We start from the raw sequence: 26,990 nt of genomic DNA, 5'->3' as shown, positions 1-26,990 counted from the left end.
TCATCATATGATACAATATTCCAACATGATCACACTACATTACATGTTTCTGTAAATGAAGGTGAAACAGGCTCAGGACATTGCATTGTTTTATTTAGAAACATGTGATGACTGCACAGCCATTTTCAGTTTCCAGTTTGAATCATTTGATACATCAGTTCACAATTAAGAGTATGTAATGTTGCAACATTACATATGACCCAGGTGTACACAACATAGTACAAAAACACACATGTCAATACCAGTCATTTTCTTTGTTATTGTAGTAAACATGGCAGACTTGAATATATGGCACATAATGAGCTATAATATGTCACATTTCTTTTCAACACTAATACTTTTGGTATTGATTAGACAGTGTGACATTTTGTGTACAACCATCCAGTCACACACAAACATTCTGAAAGTGCATTTTAACATTCACAATAAAGTCTGTATATTTCCCCTCTGTTGTACTGCAGTTGATGCTGTAGCATTTGGACACTGTAGAACAGACAAGGAACTCACAATATGTTCTCATTCACACAGGCTCACTCTTCAAGGTAATTGCTGGTTTACATTCACATTCACATGATTTTAAAGGAGTGGTTAATGAATGGACTACTAAGTAGTACAGGTTCCCCAAGCGGAATGCCTACTTTGTGCAGTCAATGCCATTTTCATGAGAAAAAAAAAAAGGCAGATTCTTTAGTCAAACACAAAATGACAAAAACACGCTTTTCACACGTGTTGCTTTTACACTTGAGATGAAGAGCTGATACATGTTCTTTTCACTGTATCATATTGACATTTTCTCACATTTCATCACCACCTTTTTGAGATGTGAAAATTCCTAGATGGCAATAAGGCAAAATGTGTTCAACAGCATCACTGACCAGCACTGTATGCTTCAGAGTACACACAAGGATTTTACCCACACCATGACCCGAGAGTCTAAATGTGCATGAGACCATTCTTCCATGAAGTGTCTTTTGTTGAATACACTGCACATGCTGAGCCACCAGTTCTATTTGAGAGATGATGGTATGACGCATAATTCATACCAAGACATTCCTCGGCATGGTCTAAGAAACAAGAGTCCAATTTCCTTTCTCTGTCTTTAAGTTCCTTTGCGCGGCCGGACATGTTTGATCACTTTATCCTCAAACACCTTCCTCATGGTCTTTTCTATCTGTTTCAGGAAGACTTGAGGGACTCGACCACACAGGGTGTTCACCGTGTCCAGGAATTTGGTCTGGATGGGGTAGAAGAGTGACTCGAACATGTTGTCCTCGAAGGGAAACTGCAGACACAGAGACGTTATTACACTCGGGACGTTTATATGCTGTTAAAAGAAAATGATTATGTAAGTCAAAACACTGTACTAAATCAAGTCAGACTAATGTGGATAATCCAGCTGGGAGTAGAATTATTATAACATATAACCCAAACTAGCCTTCAGACGAAGAAGACACAATCTCAAACTGCTCCCACCCACTCGCCCTGCGCACTACTTCCCCTCTGTTTGCGTGGAGGAAGTGCAACAGGAGCATGGCGGAAACAAGGTACATACAGTATGTAATGGTTCCGTCTTTCTACTTTGTCCCCGTCGATTATTTTCTGGGTCAGAAAATCTGGAAAAATGTTGATCGTTTTTTCCCAAACCAAGATATGATTGAGTTTTAATAATTTATTTGTTATATGGAGAAAAGAAACAAGAAGCTGAAATATCTGAAAACTTGTCTTAATTCTTTAAAAAACACTTGTTCACAGAGACAATGTAATAAGCAAAGCAGCTTATAAATCGGCACGTTTGAAAAACTTTGCAAAACGTCACTGTTTATGTAAAATAAAACAAGTGAAATCATGCTCATTATACTGCACTGTAAGTCTTAAAAGTCTTATTCTTGTTGCCATGGTGGCCACTGCTTCTTTCTTCTGGTAGAGTGGTAAGGACATAAATTATTTTGGCTTCTCTTCTCTTTTATACCCTCCTCCTCAGTCGGGAGAGCCCTCCACAGCAACACAAGTTGCTTGGTTTGGGGGACAGGGGGTACGGCTGATTTAGGTTCGGGCCGCAGACGACAGCGAGGAAAACACGGTGAAATGCAGACAAGTGCATCTTTAGACTGATGGGAGACCGAATCTATGCTCTGTATGCTTAAAAAAAATAACAGTAACAATAAGTTAAAGGATGGTAGAAAGGCATAGAATGGTGTTCAACATGGTGCCAACGAGCCACTAGCAAAAGTGGTTTTGGTCAGTGACGTAATAGGTCAACCAGAAAATGCCTAATACTGACTAGCTGAAAGGGGGCGGAGTCATACACACACACACATCATTCAATAAACCAAATCAACACCACTTTTGACCTTGGAGCAACTATAGTTTCGCAGGTTTTGAATAAAACGTCATATACTAAACAGTATTTACAAATGACTTCACCAGGGTTGGGGTAGGGTGATTTTTTAATTTAATTAATGTGTGACACAGCTCATCTATAAGAGGCTTATCTCCACAGAACAGCGCGGAACTGACTCTGCTGTCAGAGAAAACAAATTCTAAATTTAAAAACTGACCCAGATTGTTAAACGCAAGCAAGAGAGAAAATGCTTACAGTTGCTCTTTGTTTCGGCACTGATGTCCTTAAAGGAACAGTTCAACATTATGGGAAATGTCTTTTATTGTTTTTTTGCATTATCTAAAAGGAAAATAAACCATCAACATTACAATATTTGTATTAGGTTTATTATTACTACAATAGCATCTAATATATTTTCTTAGACGTTGACTGCATTGGCTTAATATGTCATTAGTTATTACTTATTCAAATAAGTACAAATAAGTTTTTCAGGTATTTGTTTGTGGAATCAATGCCACAAACAAATACCTGTGGCTGTTCTTGTAGGAACTAATGTTCCTAATAATAAAGTGTACAGCCACAATTACAGCCACCTTGCACTGGACGTAAGGTTTCAACAGAGGGCGCTGTGAATCAGTACCACGCTGTGTCAAGCTGAACTAACCAACTGGAGTACTCACGTCACGTATTGTATCATAGACGACTTTAAAAGCTGGCTGCTTGTCGTCATGATACACTCCGCGGTTGCCGTGGAGGATGGACACGCCCTCCTCTTCAGCCTCTTTACAGTTACTGCCGTACATACAGTGATCGGGCCTGTAGTTCCACTGGCAGGGAAAGATGAAGAGGCTCTCTGTAGAAGAAAGAAACGACACATTGAAAACACAGGATTACAGATCTGGTACAACACACACACTCTAAATCACAAAGTGGGACTAAGAAGTTAAATTAAAGTGATTCACCAAGAATCAGTTGAACAGTAGACCACAAAATCAAAAAAATACTTAAAAGTGTAAGGAGCTGACACTTTTTTCTGCTTCAGGTTAACTGCTAACAAATACAATGCATTATTTACTTTTCAACAACATGATTTCATTGAAAAACATAACATCTATATAACTGTAGCTTGGCCAAACAAAACTAGAGCAAAGGGAAAAATCAGCATTTAATATTTGCACATTGAACATAGCCTTTGCAATATGCATATTCACAAAGTTAATATCATGATGACGCTGGTACTTTCCTATGTAGGATAACGGCATTTGAACGACAGGGGTGGGTTCAGATTTTGTAAAACAAAAACACCTGTGGTGTTTCTGTGGAGAAAACCCCATCTGCATCCTGAAATAGAAATAAGTCTGCACTGCACAGCCAGGAGCATGTACTGTCCCTCAGTAAATCCATCAGTATGCAAGCTGCAAAAAATCTTTCAGGTGTCTGCATTTACTTGTTGTTTTGCAGATTTTCTCTGCCTCACACATACAGGACATCACACCATAAACATAATGGGGTTTGAACATAAACCACCTAATGTTTCAATGATAAGTTAAACTGTTCATTGAATGTGACTCTCAGGGAATATTCTTCACAGTAAATGAATGTTTCTGCAATGAAGTTGTTTGAGGTGCTGACACATTATAGAGCTGACTGCACTGTGTGTGTGTGTGTGTGTGTGTGTGTGTGTGTGAACCTTAAACAAACCTCATTTAAACAAACCAAAAAAACGAAAAACATTCCTTATACCATTCCCTCATTGTAGAACAAACAAAATCAGGTCTGAACAACAAATGACATGTAACATGTAACATGTAACAATGTGTTTTAATGTGATTGTTTTCAGCTCTCCCATAGAGCTTAAAGCCTTAAAGGGGAATTCCAGAATATTCCCCTTTAACGTGCAAAGCAAATACTCCACACTGCAGCGCTGTCACGCAAACACCAGCTATGCCAGGGCTGCTGTCGGCTCTGAGCGCTTAATGCCCACATCTGGCTGCTGCAGCTGGAACGTCTGACGCCTGCTGCTGCTGCTGCTGCTGCCTGCAGCCACATCCCCGTGTGTTTACTGATCAACACTCAAAACGTGGACAGAAATACGAACAGGAAGCAATCTCTAGGAAGACGTTGACGGTGGGAAACAGCTTGGATGAAAGTGTGCCGACCGGAATTTAAAAAATCCATTCGTATGCAGAATGTGTGCAAATAAGTCCGGATAATCATTGACACAGAACTGAGTGAAACTGTAAAGCTGCGAGGGGAAAAAAGGGCCACCAGTGGCTGCTGTGTTTATGGAGGTGGTCTGATTTTGATAAAACCCACGATGATAATGTTTTATCATGAATCTATTTTATTTATTTGGTTCGAAAACTTTTCTTTAAAGAACAGACATTCTTGGCTAATAGTGAGCCTCAGCTTTAGACTATGACTCACACACTCTACAACATGGAGGTGAATTAATATTTCAAAAGGTCCAGATAGAGAAAATGTCCTCAAGCAAAGGTCCAGAATGAGTGTTATAGTGCAATGAAATACACAGTATATTTAAACATTTGTTTCGGTGGTTTAAAGGCTTATAAATAAGCATTGTAATGAATATAATAAATGCTCTTTTCGCAGCACTTTCAATCGACACAAATTGAACCTAAAGCTAAAGTGCTGAATGTAATTGGCCTGCATTTCCTGGGCCTCTGGTGTCGTACAAAAAGCTCTGCCATTATGGTTATGATTTATAGAAACAGGTCAGGGTCTGGATCGGAGGAGGGTGTCTGGGTCTGTCACTGGCAGCAGCTTGTAAATGTTTATTCTGAGTCTTCATTCTTGCCATAATTATTTATTCTAGTATATGACGATGGGTTCTGTCATTTATTGTGTATTTCATGTCCAGACTAGAGGAGAATTAAGCACTTTGATGTCACTCTTTGTACTTATTTTTATTGTTTGTTTTACTATGTTTGTAAGATCATTGTCAAAGAATGCCTTTGTCTGAAAACGGCGACACACAAATCTACTTCCAGAGAGAAATAAGACGACTTAAATTGACGAACACAAGCAAACATTCCACTGGGCTTTCAGGGAATGACATGATGGATGCACACTGTTACCTGGGTTGTAGTGGAAGATAATGTTCAAGAGATCCTGGTCTCCCCAGGTGATGTGGTTCTTGTACTTCTGATAGAGTGGATGGAGGAGATCCTCCCACGTCAGGCCACTGGGGATCATACTATTCTGAAAAACCAATAACGATGTTCACTCACAAACAGCTCATAAGCTGCTGCTTCTTCTTCAAAAAACACATCATCAAAGGAAAAGCACATTTATATTCCAGCTCCCATTTGCATCTGCCGGCAGTATGAAGAACTGGATAGCTGCTAAATTAAGTATTGAGGGCACGTTTCTGTGATGCAAGCGTGGTAATCAGAAAGCTTCAATCACAGCCTACTCAGAACACTTAGCCAGGAACAAAACCCCCTTCAGAATGCAAAAGAGACATCACAGCTCACCACGACCGCGTTTGGCCTTACTTTGAATAATGTGCTGCGGATCCTTGTGAGATTCATCAGCATGACACCGGAGTTGACCCCGGTGACGCCGTAGAAAGGGTGGCGAGCGAAGCGGCTGTACCAGCCAATCTTGGGGACCTCGTGCTCTGGAGCCATCGCTGCGAGCTGAGTGCTGTTGAAAGATTTCAGGAACCTCCAGATGTCGTCCATGGGCCGCAGGAACAGCACATCTGTGTCCACGTAGAGTAACGAGTCCACATCCTTCAGGATGACCTGTGAGCGTAAGCAGAGGCGTCGGCAGAATATTTATGACCAGTCCTCATCTGAAGCTCGCCGATGGACATGATTACAAGATGACATTAAACATCGGATTAATAAGACTGATGCTCTCACACACTCCCCATCTGCACACAACTTGCAAACAGCTTGCCCTCCCAGACAGTGACTCGCCGATGAATAAATCATAACTATAAAGTATTCAGAAAGCGTCATGAAGTTCATTTTAGTTTAGATCATCTAAATATTTAAAGGTCCAGTGTGTAATAAACATAGAGCACATAGACAAATAGAGAGTGACTCCACTGGTTGCAGAAAGATCTGTGTTTGAATGGCCCATGGGGAAATGAAACAACTTTTTTCCTGAGGAGTTTTTAGAACTGCCACTCTTCTAAAGTACAATGACTTATTCTAAGGCTAAGAAAACCTGACAGTTTTTATGTTAAAAGGGGTTGCACACTGTAGTGTGTTTGATGTCTTTTACTAACCCCTCTGAAACATTACACAATGGACTGTTTTTCATTAGAATAAGGACTGTTTTAATTAGTAGTGCCGTGGTGTGTGACTTTTAAAGATAAACAAATGTCTGTTTCATCCAAGTCATTGTCAGGGTGAGTTGACTCAACGCTGATTATCTGCTCCACATTGCTCTCTCTCTGTCAGTGTTTTCAGACAGATACGATTCTGGTTCTGGTTCTGGCCCCGGTGCCGTTCTGGTGCTTTCTGGTGCGAATCAGCCCAGGTTCACAAACGTTTAAGAGGAACCAAAGTGGGAGGACATTACTCTGCGTTACTCAGGCAACACTGGCAAAATCTCATCTCAATGACATGCCCACTGATGATGTCACGGCTCGTGAGAAAGAACCACTTATTTTTTGGTTCCAGTCAAGAACCATCTTTTCAGGTTGCGAACCAATTTTTTTTAGATTTGAACACGTCGAGGGGCATGTGTGATTCACTATGTCTCTCCCAGTCAGAAAAGCAGTTGTTTTTGTTTTTGTATCCGAGGTGACATTTCCATGCTGCAAACAAACTCATTTCAGCATGCGAGGCAGAAGAAGACAGATACTTCTTCTGAAAACTTGTGACAAAAATAAACAGTTTTTAATCACATCACGACTTTGGCTTCTCACAAAGGTGAGCGTGCAATGTTGAAAATGAAACAGCAATCAAGCGTGAGATATGCACTCTTGTGTATGTGTGAAATATTAGTGGGACCAGTGGATGCACAGTCTTGGCACGAGTCGTGGCATTTTGTTGAGTACAGAGGAACATTTTAAGTATTTAATAATATACAATCAATTTAATATTTAAAAGCAACAGTCATGCGGAAGTCGCAGCAGATGAGTGCACTACACACACACAGTGCAGCCCAGGCCTTAGAATGCACATATCGCCAAACACTATGAGATAATTACTTTCAGTACGCAGTGATGAATTGAGCCGTCAGTTCTTTGCAGACAAATTACACAGAGTTTGGCTGAGATAAAAAAAATGTGTTTTTTTTACTCTTGTACTGCTATAACGGCCAGTTTTCAGGGAGGATAAACGACAGAGCTATATTTCCGACAGCGACAATAACTTAAGGACAGAGAATATTATGCATTCTTTCAAAGTTTGGCACAGACTGTCACAGTGTTTGCTACTCACATTTAGAAAATGTAGCACAGACAGATGGAGCATCAGGCCGCCGCTGTGGCAGACCTGCGACACTTCTAACTGGAACAATAAAGTTTGAGGTGTTCCGTCAATACAGCTGATTGAGAGAGAAGCACTGGGTGCACGTGTCAGCTTTGCAAATGAGAGGGATATAAAGATGGATTATAAAGCGCAAAAAGTAGAGCATCCATTGTGTGGCGATGATTGTGAAACCTAAGCCAGTATTAACATCTGTCCTGGGAGATTCAATCACAAGTGGACCCCCTTCAGACCTGGATCACCCATGTTCAGGTCTGAATGCTCTCAGATCCAACCACAAAGAACACATTTGGAGGTGGTTTGAGCATGTATATGGCCACATTCCTGAGCTGCATGAGCACAATCCATCCCCACGACGGATTAGAGACCACTCATCTGCAGTTTCAAGTAATAATAAGCTGTTTCTTTTTCATAGCCACGACGACAATATTATTCTAATTCTGTCAATTCTTTTAATTTTAACATTACAGCAGCACGAGTAGAGCTTTGATAGGGAAGCCAGATCTGAGCTCATGTGGTCACAGGACACTCATCTAGGGATGTTTTGCCAATCTTAACTCTGTCCACAGGCGATAGGATCACTAAACACGGGGATGGAAATACTAGGTGTGAAATAGGGCCATAGCAGTATGGATTTAGCCTTAGCTGAAGTTAACGCTGCCTCTTTAATGAGTAGAAATGGTGGGTACAAAAGCAGAAAATTGTTAAAGCTGCAGCAACTGTGCAAGTTGTGTCTGATTTACAGTATCTGCAGCATTAAGTGAAAACACATCTCTGGAAGCATGTAATATTGAACCAAAATGGACCAGTCCAACCCCTTAAGTGATTTATTGTAGTAGCAAAAATACTGTGACAGTTTGCTCAGTAGGTGTTCCAACAAAGGTGAACAGTGAATGTTCATTGATTGCCATGCAGCAAAAGAATAAAAAAAAACACTATGGATCTTTCTGACCTGCAATATGCTCATTACATGCTAAATAAGCTAGCTGCTATTTCAACCAACACCAGCAGAAAAAGCAAATCAATAACCAGGAACAACCTTCTCTTGATGAAATTACTAGACTGCGTCTCTGGAGACTGCTCATTTGTTAATTAAATGCTGCAGAAAAGGTGTGAAATCATCAGTCACCATGCCAGCACTTAATTATAAACATTCACCGGGATAAAAAATAAAAGAGCGGGGGGAAAAAATGCTGTTTGAGTAGAAATGAAAGGGATTAATAAAAAGATTTGTGCGAACACTGGATAACGACATTATGCATGGTGTCTGAGGATATAAAGGGGAGATAAGAGCTGCAGCCTTACAGGGAGGAAGAGTCTCTGAGCAGCGCAGGGCTTGAAGAGCTTCTTCCACTCGTCAGCGTTCCCCACAGAGAAGGTGATGGGGTAGATGGTGAACTGGAACCTTGCCGAGACGGAGCGAGGCCACTGGTTCAGCTGGAAGTAAGCAACACATCACACTTTATGAAAACGGAAGTGTCTAATGGGCTTCTATTAACAATCATTATTCTGAAAGCTAATCTCCCGCTTATTACACAGTCTTATCAAGAGAAAAGAGTGCGAAAAGACAGCCATTTAAAACAATGAAGTCATGGCGGTGATGTATGGTTCAGTGTGCAGCTGCTAGCTGTGGTTTAACTACGAGAAAGAAAAAAATATTCCAAACAAGGTAAGGAACCACCTCTAAGTCTGCAGTGTATCTTTGAAGCCTGTTATCAGACCTATGCGATGCCAAATCCCTCTGGGATCGACAGTTGAGAGTGAGGGCAGCGCTGCTAACAAGGCCGATAGCTCTGACAAAGACAGGGTTCCCACACCTTGGTTGACATCAAATTCAAGGACTTTCCAATGACACAGCTGAAGATGGAAGGGCAACTTGTAAGAGACGCTTCTCCCATGCCGTCCACTTTGATTGATTTGCAGCACGCTCTGCATCTGGACAAGTGATTGTCCTGAGGCTCGTAGGCAAGCCAGTCTTTGTAATTTTCTTTGGTGAGACAGAGATGCTGAAATTTGCATTTCCCAGGCATCACGCAATTAGCTCTCTCTTGACTGAGGTTTCTCGCTCATTTCTCTGCATGGAATCTCATGTCAACGAGAGAAAGTGGACAGTGTCCACAACACCACTAGTAATTAAGACTCTGTTTGTTCTGCGTGGGCTTAGTCTACGTACATCAAGCAAGTGCACCTTGGCATCAGGAGACCTAAATATCAACTTATCTTCTTTCTTGCACAAAAAAGCCCCAAAACTTTCAATAATCCATGTCTACTAAGGGCAATTCAACACTTGAAAGGGCCTTGAAATTTTTTTTTTTCAAATTCACAAACTTTCAAGGATTTCAAGGACCTGTGGGAACTAACCCTCACTCTAACAATAGCAAGTATACTCCCCCTTTTTTTTAAACCATGGGTAAAAAGTAAAAAAAAAAAGAAGAGGCAATTCATGTCATTCCCATTGTCAGGGATTTTTCTTCCCTGTGATGTTTTTTCACATTTGAAATGTCACCCATGCATGAACTGTGATGCTGCAAACAACAAATTGGAGGACAACGACAACAACAACAACAACCCAATGAAGCTCAGTGAGTCATGTGTTATTTTGTATTTTTTTCTTTGGTCCCATTATCAAAATTAATGGCCAGTAAACAGAGACACAAAGACACTATTAAGATGAAATACAAAAACATTGTAGACATGAAGTCACTGTTCATTTGGGTCTTATGTTCCAACTCATGCCAATCTGAGCCAAAGCACACACCACACTGCACGGTCCTTTGACCTGAAGTGAATGCAGACTCCTCCCCTCTCTCTGTCTTACTGTCCCATCTGCCCGCCTCACCACAAGGGCATTCAGCCACTCTGCCTCCCCGCCTCTGGAACCACCTGAACTCAGAAATATTGAATCTCTCCCCCAATTCAAATCCAGACTGAAAACCCAGCTGTTTTCCGACTCGCCTTCCCCTCACGATTCCACTCCGCTGTCCCTGTCCCACTCCATTATTACCCATGTGTTTTTATTTTCTTCTCTGTTTTGAATCTTTTGTATATAATCTTGTTTTATACATGTTTTATTGCTTGTTGTTTTTTGATGTACGGTGACCTTGAGAGCTTAAATAGATAAAATGTATGATTATTATTATTAAAACACACTAACCCTTACTCACAAGGCAAAGAAAAAGCCTTTAAACCCACTTTATATGAATTGTTTTTAACCAGTGGGAATGAAATGAGAAGGAATCAAAAGAGATTGTCACTAACCTTTTCCGAAACACACTGTGTCTCTTATCACTATGTCTCCACATAAACCCCTCACTGTAAAAACCCAGCACATGTGCTACATTATATTGCCCATAAATTAGCTCCCTGTCTTCCACAAGATGACTTTTTTATTTTTCCACACGTGGAAATAATTCACACACACTTGACAGCCAGTTCACAGGTTCAGGGTTTCGGCTGAAAGCAGTTTAAGGTGCCATTTGAGGTCCATTAATTGGAGTAAGTTTAATAGAGTGTTAGTTATGGTATCAGTGGAACTAATCAAAAACATGCCCGGCACCTTTGTAAAGGTGACTTTGAAGTGCTACGCGGCGCTGGAGGAAACGCAACGGTGTCTCTGTGATATATTACACCCCAGCCTTGAGATAAAAGGATTACACGTCTGTACGAGAGGGAGTCAGAGCGGCAGAGCTAAACATGCTCTGATCTCTGATGTCATCTCTTGCAAAGAGAGAGGGGAAGTGCTGCATTAAATCAGAAATCAGAGCACATGGAAGAAGGCGTGCATGTGTGTATTCAGACAAGGATTCTGTGGCGCCACGTGTGCTGTTTTGTAAACATATGCACTAGGGCTGAACGGTTATATGTGATTCTATTTTGATTTGAAATGCAGCTTTTAAATCAAGCTTTAATTCGGTATTCAGTGTGTTACAGATTTAACACACGACGTAGCATTACAACTTCAGATACCAACAAAATAATGCCTGCTCTATATCACATAAGCATTCAACTGTGGTCGACTCAGAACCTTACATAACAATGTTTAAGAATATTTTTGATATCGATACATTAAATATACAACTATAAATTACACAACCCTAGCTCTGTCAGTGTTCAGTACACATAAGAATGATGCCAATAAGAATATGATAGGTCCTTTAACATTGAAGTAGGGAGGTGAGAAACCATTGGGTATAAACCCTGGATTAATATACACTATATAACTTAACGATTTGCGAATTGCTTTGTTTCAATTTGCACAATTTTATTTGAATCTGATTGTTTATGTATTTGCATTATAAACATTACTGCCCTAATGCCTGTGTGTATATAATAGCAATGGCTTCTTACCCTTTCTTCAAACTGTGGGGCCAAGGGGTCCTCAGCAAAAATGTGAAACTTGATCCTCTTGAGGCTGAACAGGAGCGCTGACTTGACCATGGTGAGGGTCTCATCCAGTCGATTCCCACAAGCGACCACAGCCAAGTGCATGAACTGCTCAGCCCGGCTGCGCTTTATCACAGGTCGGCCCACGTTGCTCTGCGATCTGCTGGAAAAAGGCAGAGACAGATGGTGGCGAAAGGAGCAGTTTAGTACAAAAGAACAGAGGAAATGTTCAGTAATTAACTGGGGCACTTTTACATTGGTATGTCATCTTTACAATACGACGTAACAATGGGGGCAAAGAGATAAAAATGGCCTCCATTAATCAAAGAGATAACGTGCAGGATCTGCAGTTCTCTGCAATGTAGTCAGGTCTAAATGGGCCAAGGCCGTGAGTGGGGATACGGAGGGGGTTTGTTTCACTCACTCATCGCTTGTAAAAGCTGCACAGCTTGTGAACTGCAATTCGTACTCAAAAAAAAAAAACACTTGCACTGAGCCAGACCTGAGTCAAAACATACAAAATGAAGTCGTGAAAGAATGAATGAACTTTGAAACCTGAAAATTCCCTGGAAGATTTTGATATTTCGAATTTACACAAGACACTAAATTAGGATATTTTGTGGCAATAATCAATTACTTTACACGTTATACATTTTCATACAGAGGTGTTTTGTATTTTGTGTTTTCACTACTTTTCATTAGCAAGTTATGGATCATGGAAGGGCAAATCTGTGAATATGTTTTCAACTTAACCTAAGTGGGTGATTTCTAGTGTCTAAAATGAAATAAAAGAATAATTGGACAAAGAATAATTGGATAAAAGTTGGACATGTTTGCTTACAAAAATGGAGCTCTCCAGAAGGGACATGTTGTAAATGATCTTGTTAATCAAGAAAATTTGCTTTTACTTTCTCCACACATTAAGACTAATTCATACTTTCTGTGTCCAGACCACTACAGTCAGTGTGATGTAAATGTTCCACACTTCTCGGTTTCCGGAGCTTGAAAACATTGTGTGGACAGCAGGACATATTAATGTGTTTTTAAATGAAAACAGCACAAGGTGCATGTGGCCTGACTGTCCAGCCTCCTGCATCTGTGACCAGGCACCACTGCTGCCTGGAAATTCCGCACACGTGTATGCGTCTGACCTAGACAATCTCCAGCTGCATTCATCAAACTCTGTCCATTATCCCACATTCATGTCTGAACACAGCTAAGGTTTCAATATATTATATGAGGGCTCTCCATAGATATCTCACAGATGGCAATATTTAGCAAGGAACAGTAACACTGTACAAGTCCTACGAGAGCACAGAGTGGGTCATCATCTCTCATATTGAGCGAATACAGTCTGTCTGTTAGCCACACTTTCATCTGAAGCCAAATGCATCAAGTATCACAGTATAGCAGCACGCCTGTCCTGTCAGCACACATGTCCCTGTTGTTCAATGTCAATGGCAGTCACTTTGAGTGAGAATCAAGGCGTCAGAGGCAAGGGAAGCATTTGAAAGCCACGCTGATCACGGAATTCATCGCGCCGTCAGATCGCTCAGCTACAAAGTCAAGGATTCATCTCAAGGACGTGACAAATCAGTCGCTTTGCACGATGTTCAACATGTCTGAACCTCTCCCTCTCCACACCACCATTCAGAGACACACTCACACACTAAATTCCAATTCTCCTTCAGTGTTGCACTGCGACTTCCTACGAGACTTTGTTCTTCGATGCTCAAAGGCAGCACTGCTGCAGATACTGTACAATAGTGGAGCCTCAAGCTAAGGCCAATATTATCAACTCGTCCACATCCAACCACACCACATGGGGCTGGCTGTAATAACATGTTCAACATAAATATTTTCACAGCCGTAGGGGAAAAAGACACAGGGCAGAACAGAGGACCTTTTGTTTCGGTGTGTCACGTTGACTGGGAGAACGGTGGAAGTCAATCGGTTTTCACGTCGAAAGCCTGCGCCATGCCAAAAGAAAGTGGATTTCCTCTGAGCCCCAAGGAAGAGAAAGAGTCTACCATAAAATGGATGGGAAGAGCGTAGAGTGAAATTTGACAGGTGGGTTGCAGACCGGTCTCCGAGCGTGACACTTCGTTTTCTGCATGGCTGAGGGACAATGATGAACCGCAGATTAGGATGAATGCGAAGGTGCTGAGAAATCTGTCCTCCACGCTTCAAAGGCTGCTGCTCTGTCAAGGTTGTTGAACACACGTTCCCATTTTTTTTCCACACAGAATGCAATCCATATCTCCCACACAATTGCTATTATTTTCTACTTAAGTAATGCAAAATAAAAGCCCTGGAAATGATTTCTTTCAGCATGAAATTGGATAACAAAACATCACAAATAAAGACAAATTTCTCTGTTGCATAAAGCCTGGGCTGCGCACATGATGTTTTGTGTCGTGGCAGAGTTCCCCACATCTGGAAGCAGTCAGGAAAGCACAGAAGAGTTAAAGGACTGAATTCATTACTGCAGAGTGAGCACAAGAGCAGCGCTCGGCCAACAAAGCAACGTGGACAAGCATCAGATGATTTGAGGGAAGAAAAGAAACTGTTATTTGAGTCATCAGCATATAACAATGTCATTTGGTAGGCTTGTATGTTAGACATTTTGATATCAAAGTTATTACCCTAAAATATGCTGCCATTCTGCTCTTCCTGTTTTGGTGGGAAGAAACAAAATTCACCACTTTGAAACAACACAGGGCAGCCAACAGATAACACTGCAGATCACATGTGCACACTGATTTTCATTTGAGTTACCCGACTGGATGATTTGCAGTCATCAGAATATTGAGCTGAATCACCTAAACAAAACATGTGATTACAGTCTAATTCTTAATTCACCCAAGATGTGCTGACGAAACTTGGGAAATTTTGTGGGCAAAGAGAGTTACTGTCAAATGCCTCAAATATGTACCAAAAGATCTTAGAACATTAGGTCTGGTCAACCACTGACCTTGGAAATCAAGCAAGTTTCTTTCAATAAAAAAACATGTTCCCAGATTTTTCTTAAATGTGAATGAATGAATTGATCATTAAGTTCATTAAACTCTTTCATAATGGACTAAGTGGTTGGAGCGAGTTTAAAAAGACAGAAAAAACAAGTTCTGTGTGTACAGCTTCTTTATTGTGTTCTGGTTTCATTGTTTCTCTGTCAGTAAACTGAATATCTTTGGTTTATGGACAAAGAGGAAACCTCATTATATTTGCAGCACTAATTTGTTTCATATAGTCCATAAAAACAGAATTGTTTATCATCTATACCACTGGTATATGTAAGTGTTCAGCTCCTGGACCATTCAGTTTCTTCCATTTTCTCAAGTTTTACATCACATGTTTGTCCTGTTTTCCCTCCACTGTGATTGTCTGCCTCACCCGTTTTACTTGTGTTCAATCATCGCTGCCTGCCTCCTGTATTTAGTCTCTGTGCCCTCCTGCCTCCTGTGTTGGTTGATCATCTATTTCCAGCCTTTTCTTTTGGTTTCTTTTAGTGAGTTCATTGTGTCCTGCTTGCCTGTACTGTGAAAAGACATTTGAGGAAATTCAAGAAGTAATACAATGATATTTCCTTAATATTTCCTGGCATTTCATAGACCAAACAACTAATCAATAAATCAAGAAAACAGCTGACTGCTTAATTGACAAAATAATCATTAGTTGCAAGCATTTACTCAATACTAGTCGATATGCATAACATTGGCTGTATTCTGGCCAAACTGTTCTGTTTGGGTTACTTTGGTTCAATATCCAATCTTCTTTGGCTGATTACCTTCTGAGGACCATATAATTACTGTTGTATGACCCTGATAAACTATCAGGAATGATGATGCATGTTTCTTGTGCTTGCCCTAAGCAAACACATGCAGTCCCCCTGCAGTTAATGTAACTGCGTTGATGTGGATACAGCACATGCCTCGTGAAATTTGAAACATCTACTGACTCAGTTCTTGCTAAATCCTTTCAATGGTTTGTGCTTCCATAGAACCTTTGTCACTTTAAAGTCACACAGATATTTAGATAAACCAACATATTTCCAATGTTCATGTTGGAAATCCACAGGTTTCAATGGGAATATTTGTCTAATCTGGTTGCCACAAAATCTTCTTAATGCATCTTTTACAAAATAATTTAGTTAAGGAAACGCCTTAGTGTTTCTTCACTTGGCTTGGCTTGGAGGAGTCAGTTCATTGTGCAAGCCCAGTGTAAACAGGCACAGGTTTCATATGTCCAAAAACTGACATTAGACTAAACTGAACTTCCAAGAAGAATGAGGACAAAGCAGAACTACAGTGTCGCGGTAATTACTCACAGGTCAACAGGGGGCTATAAGTTTATAATTTTATCAATTACTCAACAATTTGTTTCAGCATTTGCTGAATCACTGCTTTTTACAGTCAGTGTTGTCCTTTCAGAAAGAACTGCTTAATAAAATATTTAAACCATGCTCTTCAATAGTAATGAGTTTTACCCCAAAATGAGACTTTCCCTCTAGTTTCTATTCCTCCCACACTCTTGATGACTCATTCACCATAATTTCCTTGGCCAACAACACAACAACTGATATGGCGGCTGCTGCTGCTGCTGCAGCCTCTTTATCCAGGTTCCACAGGCAAACAGGGGAGAGTTCAAAACGCGAGCACAGAGAGAGAGCGAGTGTGTTAAATCATGCAGACATTTTTATAGCTATGCATAATGCCACTGCAAGAGAGTGACTTCTTTACGGCAAGGAATGGTAACTGTACACAAAGTGACAGTCCAAGGGATATGTTTCAACACAGTGTATCAACAGCCATCTAACCCCAGAGATACAGACAGTAATTCCATGTAACAGAGCAGACAGAGGGATTATGACTGTATTACTCAGCATTCGATACACATGCTGAAGGCAATGAAGTGGTCACAGTCATGGTATGGGTTTAGTTAAGTATTTTGAATCACAGTGTAATGGAGGCCTGACCAATTAGTCACCAGAAAATGCATTTTTAAACAATGCAATTAGCAAATAACAAAAGGCTGCATTTTAACAGTAATCGTTTTGATTGTTTGATGCTGATTAAAAACAACAACACTATTCATACCTTTGAGTTTACCATCCTCGCATTATAGTCCATTCCCATGGGTCAAAAATCCGATTTCCTTGTGTGTGTTTTTAACGTGTAGGCTCAGAAATGCATGTGGTTTTAATTCACTTCAGCTCTTATCAGCATTGCTGGGAACGCAAGACCCAAGTGGACATGTTAAGTTCTTCATTTTTGGCAGCAAAGCAAATTTCAGAGTCTCCACAGTGCTATGCTACAATGTGTTTTCATCTTCCGGGCGTTAGCATAGCTGTTAGCTACAAATGTTTACAGTGAACCTTACTTTTAAAACAGCTTGGAAACAGCGCTGACTATTTTTATTTTATTTCATTGGCAACTTGAAAACACTTACCAAAATAAAAGATACAAAATAGTATAATGGCGTTGTTTCTGAGCTCCATTTTGGTGATAGAGTTGTTTTACTTGTTTCCTGCACGTTTGTAACATCTATTTTTTAGATGCTACATGTGAACTGCAGCTTACAAAAACACTATGTTAAAAGCTTACATCTTTCAGCCTTAGTGGTATGGTAACAGTTCATCACTTTTATAAGCAAAAATGATATGAGCGACAGTGGTAGAGCGAGTTGTCTTACAACTGGAAGAGTCTGGGTTTGATTCCCGGCTCCACTAGTCTACATGCCCATGTGTCCTTGGGCGGGACACTTGGCCCCCCGCTGCTACTGACAGCTGTGCAAAAAATATATATTATAGTAAATGTGCTGCACACATATGTAAATATGTAGTGTAAAGCAGTTTTGACTGGTCATCAAGACAAGAAAAGCCCTATATAAATACAGAGCATTTACCATTACAAGCAGTGTCAATTCTTATTCCTGATCAACGTCCAAAGACAAAGTTATATAAAATAAAACAAAATCTCAAATGTGGCTATATGAAACAACTTTTTTTTTTTTGCTGTTTTTACTTGATACATTTGATTATTTAATTATTGAAGGGATTTTAGGTGACTTCCTTTGTCACTGTCTGGTAGCTGGAGCTCTTCCTTCTATTTTTGGTCACGGGAAGTAGTGTGATGTGTCAAGAGGAAATGATATGATTAGGAAAACGCAGGGATGTTTGTCCATTAAGCATGCCGCGCAGGAAATCTGGCCAACGCTCAGATTTTTACAGATGTCTGTTGAGATCAGTGGCTATTTATATCCCTGTGTTTTGACCATCAGATATAAGAAGTGATCATTTTTCCAAGGCATGCATGAAAAGCCACATGCTATTTTAGAAAGTTCCTGTGATGTTTATAGTCACAAACTACAAAATATCCATCCAACAAGCTGATGCATTCAACGGGCAGGAAGTTTTTGGAGAATCTGGCCAGATGCTCGGTGTGTTCCTGCCAACAGCAACAATCACTCTCAAGCACTTTCCAAACCTGCTATACATTTTCTTTTCTTTTTTGTACAGCCACTGGTGACCCCTTCCACCCCATCTCTCTTATCAGTGCTGAGCACACATGGGGGAGTGTGGTTTCTGGGAGGACGTAAAGGTCCTTCCTCAGTGTAACGCCTTGATGGCTTTTATCTACCAAACAGTGTCCCCATCCTCCAGCCAGGCTTTGGAGTAGAATACAGATTACTGGCTGCCGGTGAAGCGGGTGTATCTCCGCAACCACATTGTGGCTGCTGTGGCATTGCTGGCATTCAGAGCCAGGAGGAAATGTGAGGAATGTCTGAGACTGGAATTAGAACACTGCTTCTATCCTTGGACAGAAATAGCACCTGACAGCACTCTGCCTTTGGTCCAACATTTGAAAGAATGTGACAAAATGGTGTCTTCATCACTGTCTGTCAGGATGAAAAAAAAAAATCACTCACACTTCACATGACAGTCTTTTCACTCAAACACAGACATCGTTTTGGCAGATTTTGACAGATGACATCTCACTCATATTGCAGTGAAACAAATTCATAGGCCACCATTCTGTTGTGCATTTGCATCTCTAAGGTTATGTTCAGACTACAGGCAACTTGCGTTTGCTTTTCTTAAATCAGGTCTTTCCAAGGAGACTAATTGTAATTGTAAAGACCTGACCAACCTATCCACATGGGTCGCTTTGGTAACCCACGTTTGTGATGCAGATTTCAAACACGGGTGCAGGAAAAATAGAGCCGTATCATCTCCGTCCCTAAATAATCACCCTGTCAATCCGCAGAGCAGAACTCCTCAATTTTGCACAACGAAAACTGAGGCAACAGAGAAGGAGGCTGGTATGTATACTGCAATGTCCTATCTTAACGTTACAGCCGGCTTCACAGTAGCATGAATGAATACATCATGCACTTCTAGCACCAGTTTTGACGTCATTGTTGTGTTATGCATTGAGGGGGATGCAGGAGATAAGGTGAAACCTGATTTGAGCAGCCAGGGCAGTCAGAGGCCCCCTGTACACCTGGCATTAGAGTGCATTTCTGTGTTCGGACAGTGCTTCACCACCTCAAGATCCAATTGCAATGCAGTCACGATCATCTCCCCCTAGCATCACCTGCCCCTCTTCTTCTGCAAAGATTTCCAGCAGGAGACTACAGTGTCACATCTTGTGTGCCGCCATATCAACAACAACAACGTTAGCCGCATGTGAAGTCACGCTATTGTATGGACTCCTGTTTGCTTTTCGAATCAGGGGAAGTAGTCATCTTCAACAAGTGGAAATCCAACGAAAGCAGAGGAGACTGCTCAATTTTGTAGCTGATGTCACATTAGCTGTGCTCGAAGCCACCACGTATTTCTGCTCACGTAGTTGTGGGTGCAGCGGACCACCTCCCAAAGTATTTTGGCAGATCAGATAACAGTCCGTCCTAAGGTGTATTTACACCTGTACTTACAAGTGGTCCGGCGCTATCAGATTGCAATCCAATCACAGAAAACACATTTTAATGACAGGTGTAAAGGGGGCCAGACTGAGAGGCATGTAGAAATCAATTCTGAGTCACATTTCCAGCCAGCTCCAAATATAAACACCATTCAGACCTGGAATTAACCGTTTTAACAGCTCTGATCAAGTGTGGACACAGCCATAAATACAGATCTGAATGCTCTCAATCCATAGTGAATGCATCCATAGATCCAATCATAAAATCATTCAGGGGTGGCTTGAGGACACATGTGGCCACATTCCTGAGCAAGCATGAATCCAAACCGTCCTCAGCACTAATTACTTGCACTTGACCAGCTACTACTCGCACGTGCACCATTGACTGTAGAAGGAGTTGAAAGCTGGAAGCGAGGACATTTTAATTTATAAAGACTAATACATTTTTAACGGACAAGATCAACACAATAGATGGAGGTTAAAAATTAATAAAATAATTTAAAATGCAAAATGCTGAAAAGGATAGGATGGTCATGATGGGTAAAATAATCTGGAAAGGTAAATTTGTAATTTGAAGGTAGACAGTGATGATATTGTTCGGATGTGTTGTGGAATGGCTGAATGACCTTAGTCCTTACAAAAGACTGTTTTTCTTTTGGAAGATTTCAAATATTTAAAACGCATTGTATTAGAGGGAACATGTTCATGACATGTTCACAATAATCTACAGTCCATGGGAAAGCCAGATCCTATCTCATGTGATCACAGGAGACACATCCAGAACACATTTTAATGTCAGGTATGAACAGTTGTACTTACTGTATCCTCACGAGTCATCGGATCACTGAGGACAGATGTTAATACCAGGTCTAAATGGGGCCATAGTTTGAAAAAAAAACAACAACAATCTGATTCCATGTGCCTTTGTTGCTGTCGTCCAGACTTTAATAAAACAAACTGGATAAGATCTGGCCATGCAGAATATCTGATTTTTTTCGGGCAGTCTGAACGAGGCCTATTTAACTTCCAATTGTGTATTTCAAGGTGACCTTTTCGCTTCCAAAAACAGCCGAGGACCAACGCAGAACAGCCTGTGGGTCAAATGATCAAGATTTAGAGGTCAAGTGATGAATTCTTTGTGTGCCGTGCTGCTCGCTGACATCCTCTCTGTAAATACTGCCAAGATTTGCACCTAATAACATTAGTCATGCTCCCCACTCATATCTCTGCTGGATATTTAAGCTGCACTCTGACACTCTGAGCGTGATTCACAGTCCAACACATGAGAGAAAAAATACTGGTTAGAAAATGCAGCCAAGCACTCTTTGACAGATGAGGGTATTGTGAGACACTATACAATATTCTGGCATTGTATTCTCACAGTAAGTCCATTAGGACTCAAAATCATAATATTCCACTGATGTGACACTGATCAGATTTTTTTTTGTCAGGTCTGAGTGGACACGGGAATCAGATTGTCAATTCAGATTTTCAAATCCAGTTTGTGTCACATCAGTTTGACATGAGTGCTTTTTCAGATGACAGTTGGACTCTTTACACCTGGCATCAACTAGTGTTTTCTGTGACTGGATTGCAATCAGATATAGAGGATTGTTAAAATATAATCCTTTATTAGTCCTGCAATAGGGAAATTTGCATAAATGTATCCGATCTGGCTCATCGGGAGGTGGTTCATGACTGTAAACTATCAAATATTATCTGTATTGAATTGGAACTGAATCAGAATTGAACAATATGCCAGAAGAACCGTCCTTGTGATTTATGTGCCACTAAGGGAGGAGCCTACATCTTTCCAATCATTCCAGGATTATTTAGAATTTTTTTTTTTTACTTTAGAATGTTCACAAGTCTTGAGTATGGACATAAAAGCCCCGCCCATTTCAAAAGCACATGATTTGCAATTACTGCAATGATATTGTGGATCTAACCGTGACAGGACCTTTTCATAGCATGCTGCATTACTGTCTCCTTCTCTTTCATCATCCAAAATCTTCATGTTCCTCTTCTCCTGTGGTGTTTTACGACAGTTGCCACATGTGATGTTGCATTACTGCCTCCCTGAACCTTTAATTGAGGCCATCGACCTGAGTTTGTTGAAGGGAGGACGTGTGTTTTAAGCATCAGGGTAGTTTATGTGGAGGAAAAGTGCTGATAATAAACAGAAGAAAAGTAACTCCGCTCACCTCTTCGCGTTGACGCTCGCTCCTCTGTTGACCGCTTTAGCCTCTTTCCTTCCCCGGAGATTCTCCTCCAAACGCACGCCGACTCTTGCGGGTGCTTTCCCGGTAAATTTTGGCGCAACATCGCGCCCGAGCTCAGGCTTTGACGGCGAAGACTTTCTGTTGTCCTCCTCCTTCTTCCCCTTCTCCACCTCATCTGCAACTTCTCTCAACAGCGGATCGTCCGCGGCATTGCCCCCCAAAAAGTACAAAAGTAGGAAAACTCCCAAACACACGGCGATCACAACTACTTTGCAGTGGATCCGCATGGTGAGAGTGACTTGTTGCGGCTGAAGGAGGCGGACGGGACTGCGCTCATGTCTGCGGGAGAGAAGGAGCGGCCCGGGAAGACGTTCTCTTACCGTCCATCGCTCGCATTTTCCCGCAGATGATAATGATGATGGAGTGGGGAGAGGAGCTGCTCATCGTCCATGGAGGATTACACAGGGGCGGGGCATCTACAGCATTACCGTAATGACGGTGGTATTAACGCGCAATTACATTGTAATAGCGCTTAGGCAGTGATTTCCAAAGTGTGGGCCGCGGCCCCCGAGTGGGCCGTATAGATACTGCACTTGGTCTGCAAGAAGTAATTTAATTGTTTTATTTTATTTTCGTTGTTTCCTACTTGTGAATATGTATGAACATGGTAACTGTAAAAAATATGTTTAACGTAAGTGTTAAGACGTAATTGAAATAAGTTTAATACGTTTTTTGAAATAAGTTTAGCTTGACCTGTTTACTTGTCTGCAATGTTTCAAGTGTTATTTGTGTTATTAATAATTCACGTCTTTTATTTATGTAAATAAAATCGAGTTCAAATTTCGTTTTTAGTTTTGTCATTCAGTCATTTTGATATATAGTCTGTGGACCTATCGTATAATAAGTCTTACAGTAATAAAACAATGGAATTAACAAATCACAAATACTGCAATTTAATTGGTCTGTTTCTGATTATTCCACAATATATGCCATTAAAAAAAATTAAACACATACCTGCTGTTTTCTAGTTGTCCTTTCTTAGCTCTTTTATGACTGCTTTATGAGTGTGGGACTTTGCCCCTGGTTACTCATTTTTTCTCTCCAAGTTCTGAGAGTTATCTGGGTAAGAACAACTCATCACAATTTAACAGGTCATATAATCACAGCATTGCATGGTATTGCATTAACACCTACTGTACGTTATAATACAGTGGTGTAGTTAAAAAAAACACTGAGGAAGCTCAGATCCTTCAACGTGTGCAGCAAGATGCTGGAGATCTTTAACCAGTCTGTGGATGCTAGTATCATATTCTTCGCTGCCGCGTGCTGGGGGAACAGCATCAGAACGACACTGAAACACCTGATAAGATTATCAAGAAGACTGGCTCTGTAATCGGTCACAGGCTGGACACATTTGAGGACACCATGGAGAAGAGGACTCACCCCCTCCACCACACACTGGACAGACAGCGGAGCTCCTTGTCCAACAGGCTGTTGCAGTTCTGCCGTCGAACGAACAGATATAAGAAGTCGTTCCTGCCTCATGCCTTATCCCTCTACAATAGTCATGTAAAGTCATAACAATTTTGTTAGTTTAATCTATGCACTTTACAGTTCACAGTTTACTACGTATTTATTTATTATTCGTTACACTCCTCATCCTTACGATATGTAGTTTACATACAATTTCACTTCATTCTTTATCAGTATATTTTATTCTATTTTTATTTGTATGTATATTGTGTGTCTTGCTGCTGCTGCTACGATCCAATTTCCCAGTTTGGGATCAATAAAGTACATCTATTCTATTCTATTCTTTTTTTGTTATTCTTTTCAATTTCCATGCATGCTAAATAAAATACTAAATACTATTCTCATATTTCTGATTTTCCTCAAAGTACCACAGTTTGAGAACATTAGTCAATTAGTGAGACTATTACACACATTGACTAATTAGCATTAGTCAGTGTGAAAAGAAAGTATGTACTTGGTCAATTAGATGACTCACAAGACAATTGAGACCTTATCACAGTCTCGGCAACTGTGATGCATGTTTTATCTTTGGAATATCTGTCTTTGCACGGTTTATGGACCTAAATGTCACAAGGCGATTTTTTTCTTCTTTACCTGCCCGTTTTGGTGGTGTATTACGGTAAAACATGGACGCTCCGAGTCATAACTGACAGTGTAGCGTGTGCCTCTTGGAATAACTCTGTGTTTTTCTGGTCAGTAGTTGTTTATTCCTTTTCACTGTGATTCGTGTGGACGTGCTGTGTTCCCTCAGTCAGCAGTGAGGTGACAGAAAGAGCCAGTCTCGCCTGCATGCGGTGGAAAAGTAGTGTTCAGGGCGGCGAGTGAAGTGTCTGTCAGTTAGCATCGCTGTTGTTAGCACACGAGGATACCTCATCCATGTGTCGGCTTAAGTTTACAGGTCAACAGCTGCCTAGCAACAACATGAAACTATTTTAAATCTGTGGAACACCGATGAAAGTGTCTACCTCTCAGAAAATACCCGCAGTCTGTTGTGTTTTTAGAGAGTGTGGGTAAAGTCTGAACACTAAGGCTGATAAACAGATAACCAGATTTTCGCACTCTCTATACTTTGAGTGATTTTATTCATGTATGTACCAATACATGTTAACGAATATTATGCCTAAGTAACGCGTTTTCCTTTAGTTATTAGACAATATGGATGTTGTTATGGATGCTGTGAGAAACACACACGACTGTCATTAAGAGAAACCTTTCTAAAGTCCCGGATTTCCAATGTAGTTTGGTACAATATCCTTGAATGGCAGGAACTACCCAAGCTAATGAAGATAGCCTCTTTTAATTTGCTGCAGTGGGAAACGACCTATGTGTCAAAACAAGATGTGTTTACATTTGTTCAACAGCAGTGTGGCTGTGGCACATGTGGCTGCTGCTGCTGCTGCTGCTGCTTCTGGTCACGTGATCAATACCCATGACATAGTCAGCCACAAGGTGGCGTGCTGTAGTCAGCTGGGCCATGATTCATAGGAGCAGCCAGACAAAATAGCTGTGAAATGTGATCCTGTACTACAATCTGAATGGAATTTTCCCACCATTGACTCCACAGGTCTGTGTAACATTCACGTTCATGATGATAACTCCCGCCTTTGACCTGAGCCAAGATCCCGAGTACTTGATCCTCAGCATCCGTGTGCCCTACACCAGAACATCAGAGTTTGACCTATACATTGATGGAACGGATTTCAAGTTTTATGCCAAGCCCTACTTTCTCAGGTGAGAAAAACGACAAACAAGAACTGATTTAACTGTATATTCTGTTAAAGGTACTGTAGGTTGTAGATTTTGTAATCATTATTGATAATGATGAATTCCGTAATACCCTTTCAAGTCAAATAACATTTTTGTCACATACACAATTCGACACGATACGAAAGCATGTCATGCCAATTTAAAATTTTAACCAAAAAATGGTACAATCCCAACGATGGTACAAATAGCATACATACAAATAAAATGGTAACAAAATGGAAACGGCTCTACATCAGGGGTCTCAAACTCAAAACCTGGGGGCCACTGAGTGTCTAGTTTGGTCAGTAGGGGGAAAATGTATTGAAATAATAATATTTATGATGATATTTCACAGAATTTCAAACTAAAAGTGTTTGTTTTGATGTGGAACACCAAGTTCAGGGTGTGTTTGTGTTTAAGGAATTGGCATTTTACAGTAGCAGCACCATCCATATCAGACTTAAATGTGTAATTATTAGGTTTCTTACTTTAATGGTTGTCTAAACATGTGTAGTAAAATAAAAGGAGAATGAAGCGAATGGGATGTTTTTTCATTGCTTTATGTCATTATTGATGTGGAAATAATAATAAAATATGTATTCTTTTCAGATTAAATCTTCCAGGAAGAATAGTGGAAGATGGAAGAGAAAAGGCTAAATTTGACATTGATAAAGGTAGGTCACATGATTATTATTCATGATTACAGTTGGATACGACGCCAGTGGATGTGTTGGAGAGGAATGTGAAGAGTTTCTTTTGGCTCTTGTCTCAGTCAACATAATAATTTGGTTACAGATCAGATAAAAAGCTGTTTCCCTGGATTGATTTGTTGTTTGTTGTTGTTTTTTCAATGTGCTGAGATTAAACCTTTTTCCTGGTTATGACTTTTTAAATTGTCCCAGACACTGTGTTATTCAGGGCCACACGGTGGTGTAGTGGTTAGCACTCTCGCCTTGCAGCGAGAAGACCCGGGTTCGAGCCCCGGTTGGAACAAGGGCCTTTCTGCATGGAGTTTGCATGTTCTCCCCGTGTGTGCGTGGGTTCTCTCCGGGTTCTCCGGCTTCCTCCCACAGTCCAAAAACATGCAATGTGGGGATAGGTAAATTGGACACTCTAAATTGACCATAGGAGTGAGTGTGAGAGTGAATGGTTGTTTGTCTGTCTCTGTATGTGGCCCTGCGATGGACTGGCGAACTGTCCAGGGTGTACCCCGCCTATCGCCCGATGTAGCTGAGATTGGCACAGCACCCCCCGTGACCCTCTGATGGAGGATAAAGCGGTAGATGATGACTGACTGACTGTGTTATTCATTATTTGTTCCTTTCCCCAAACAAAAGCTGTGAACGAATTAAAGTTTTTTAACAATTTACTG

The 26,990-nt window shown here is 40.8% G+C and overlaps 2 protein-coding genes across 3 annotated transcripts in view; one reads left to right on the top strand and one right to left on the bottom strand.

Moving 5' to 3' along the window:
* Positions 1–72: 72 nt before the first annotated feature.
* Positions 73–22,798, bottom strand: gxylt2 (glucoside xylosyltransferase 2). Of its 2 annotated transcripts, none has more exons than XM_058631463.1 (7): positions 22,322–22,798; positions 12,160–12,355; positions 9,118–9,249; positions 5,860–6,111; positions 5,440–5,563; positions 3,022–3,194; positions 73–1,282 (listed from the first exon to the last, which is right to left on the bottom strand). In XM_058631463.1, exons 1-7 carry the CDS (start codon positions 22,624–22,626, stop codon positions 1,100–1,102), a joined length of 1,365 nt encoding a protein of 454 aa, XP_058487446.1. In that variant the 5' UTR covers positions 22,627–22,798; the 3' UTR covers positions 73–1,099. The 2 variants fall into 2 exon arrangements, with proteins under 2 accessions (XP_058487446.1, XP_058487445.1); XM_058631462.1 differs by having other exon boundaries at positions 12,160–12,358; positions 22,322–22,797.
* Positions 22,799–24,481: 1,683 nt separating this feature from the next.
* Positions 24,482–26,990, top strand: part of shq1 (SHQ1, H/ACA ribonucleoprotein assembly factor) — a 37,507-nt gene continuing 34,998 nt past the window's right edge. The window contains exons 1-3 of the mRNA XM_058632552.1: positions 24,482–24,564; positions 25,437–25,603; positions 26,228–26,292. Coding sequence (XP_058488535.1) covers positions 25,458–25,603; positions 26,228–26,292 — 211 coding nt within the window. The 5' untranslated portion in view covers positions 24,482–24,564; positions 25,437–25,457. The remainder of the gene's footprint in view (positions 24,565–25,436; positions 25,604–26,227; positions 26,293–26,990) is intronic.

The sequence above is a fragment of the Solea solea genome, chromosome 6 (assembly GCF_958295425.1).
Source record: "Solea solea chromosome 6, fSolSol10.1, whole genome shotgun sequence".
Classification (NCBI taxonomy): Eukaryota; Metazoa; Chordata; class Actinopteri; order Pleuronectiformes; family Soleidae; genus Solea; species Solea solea.
This window is presented reverse-complemented; position numbering and strand designations above follow the sequence as displayed.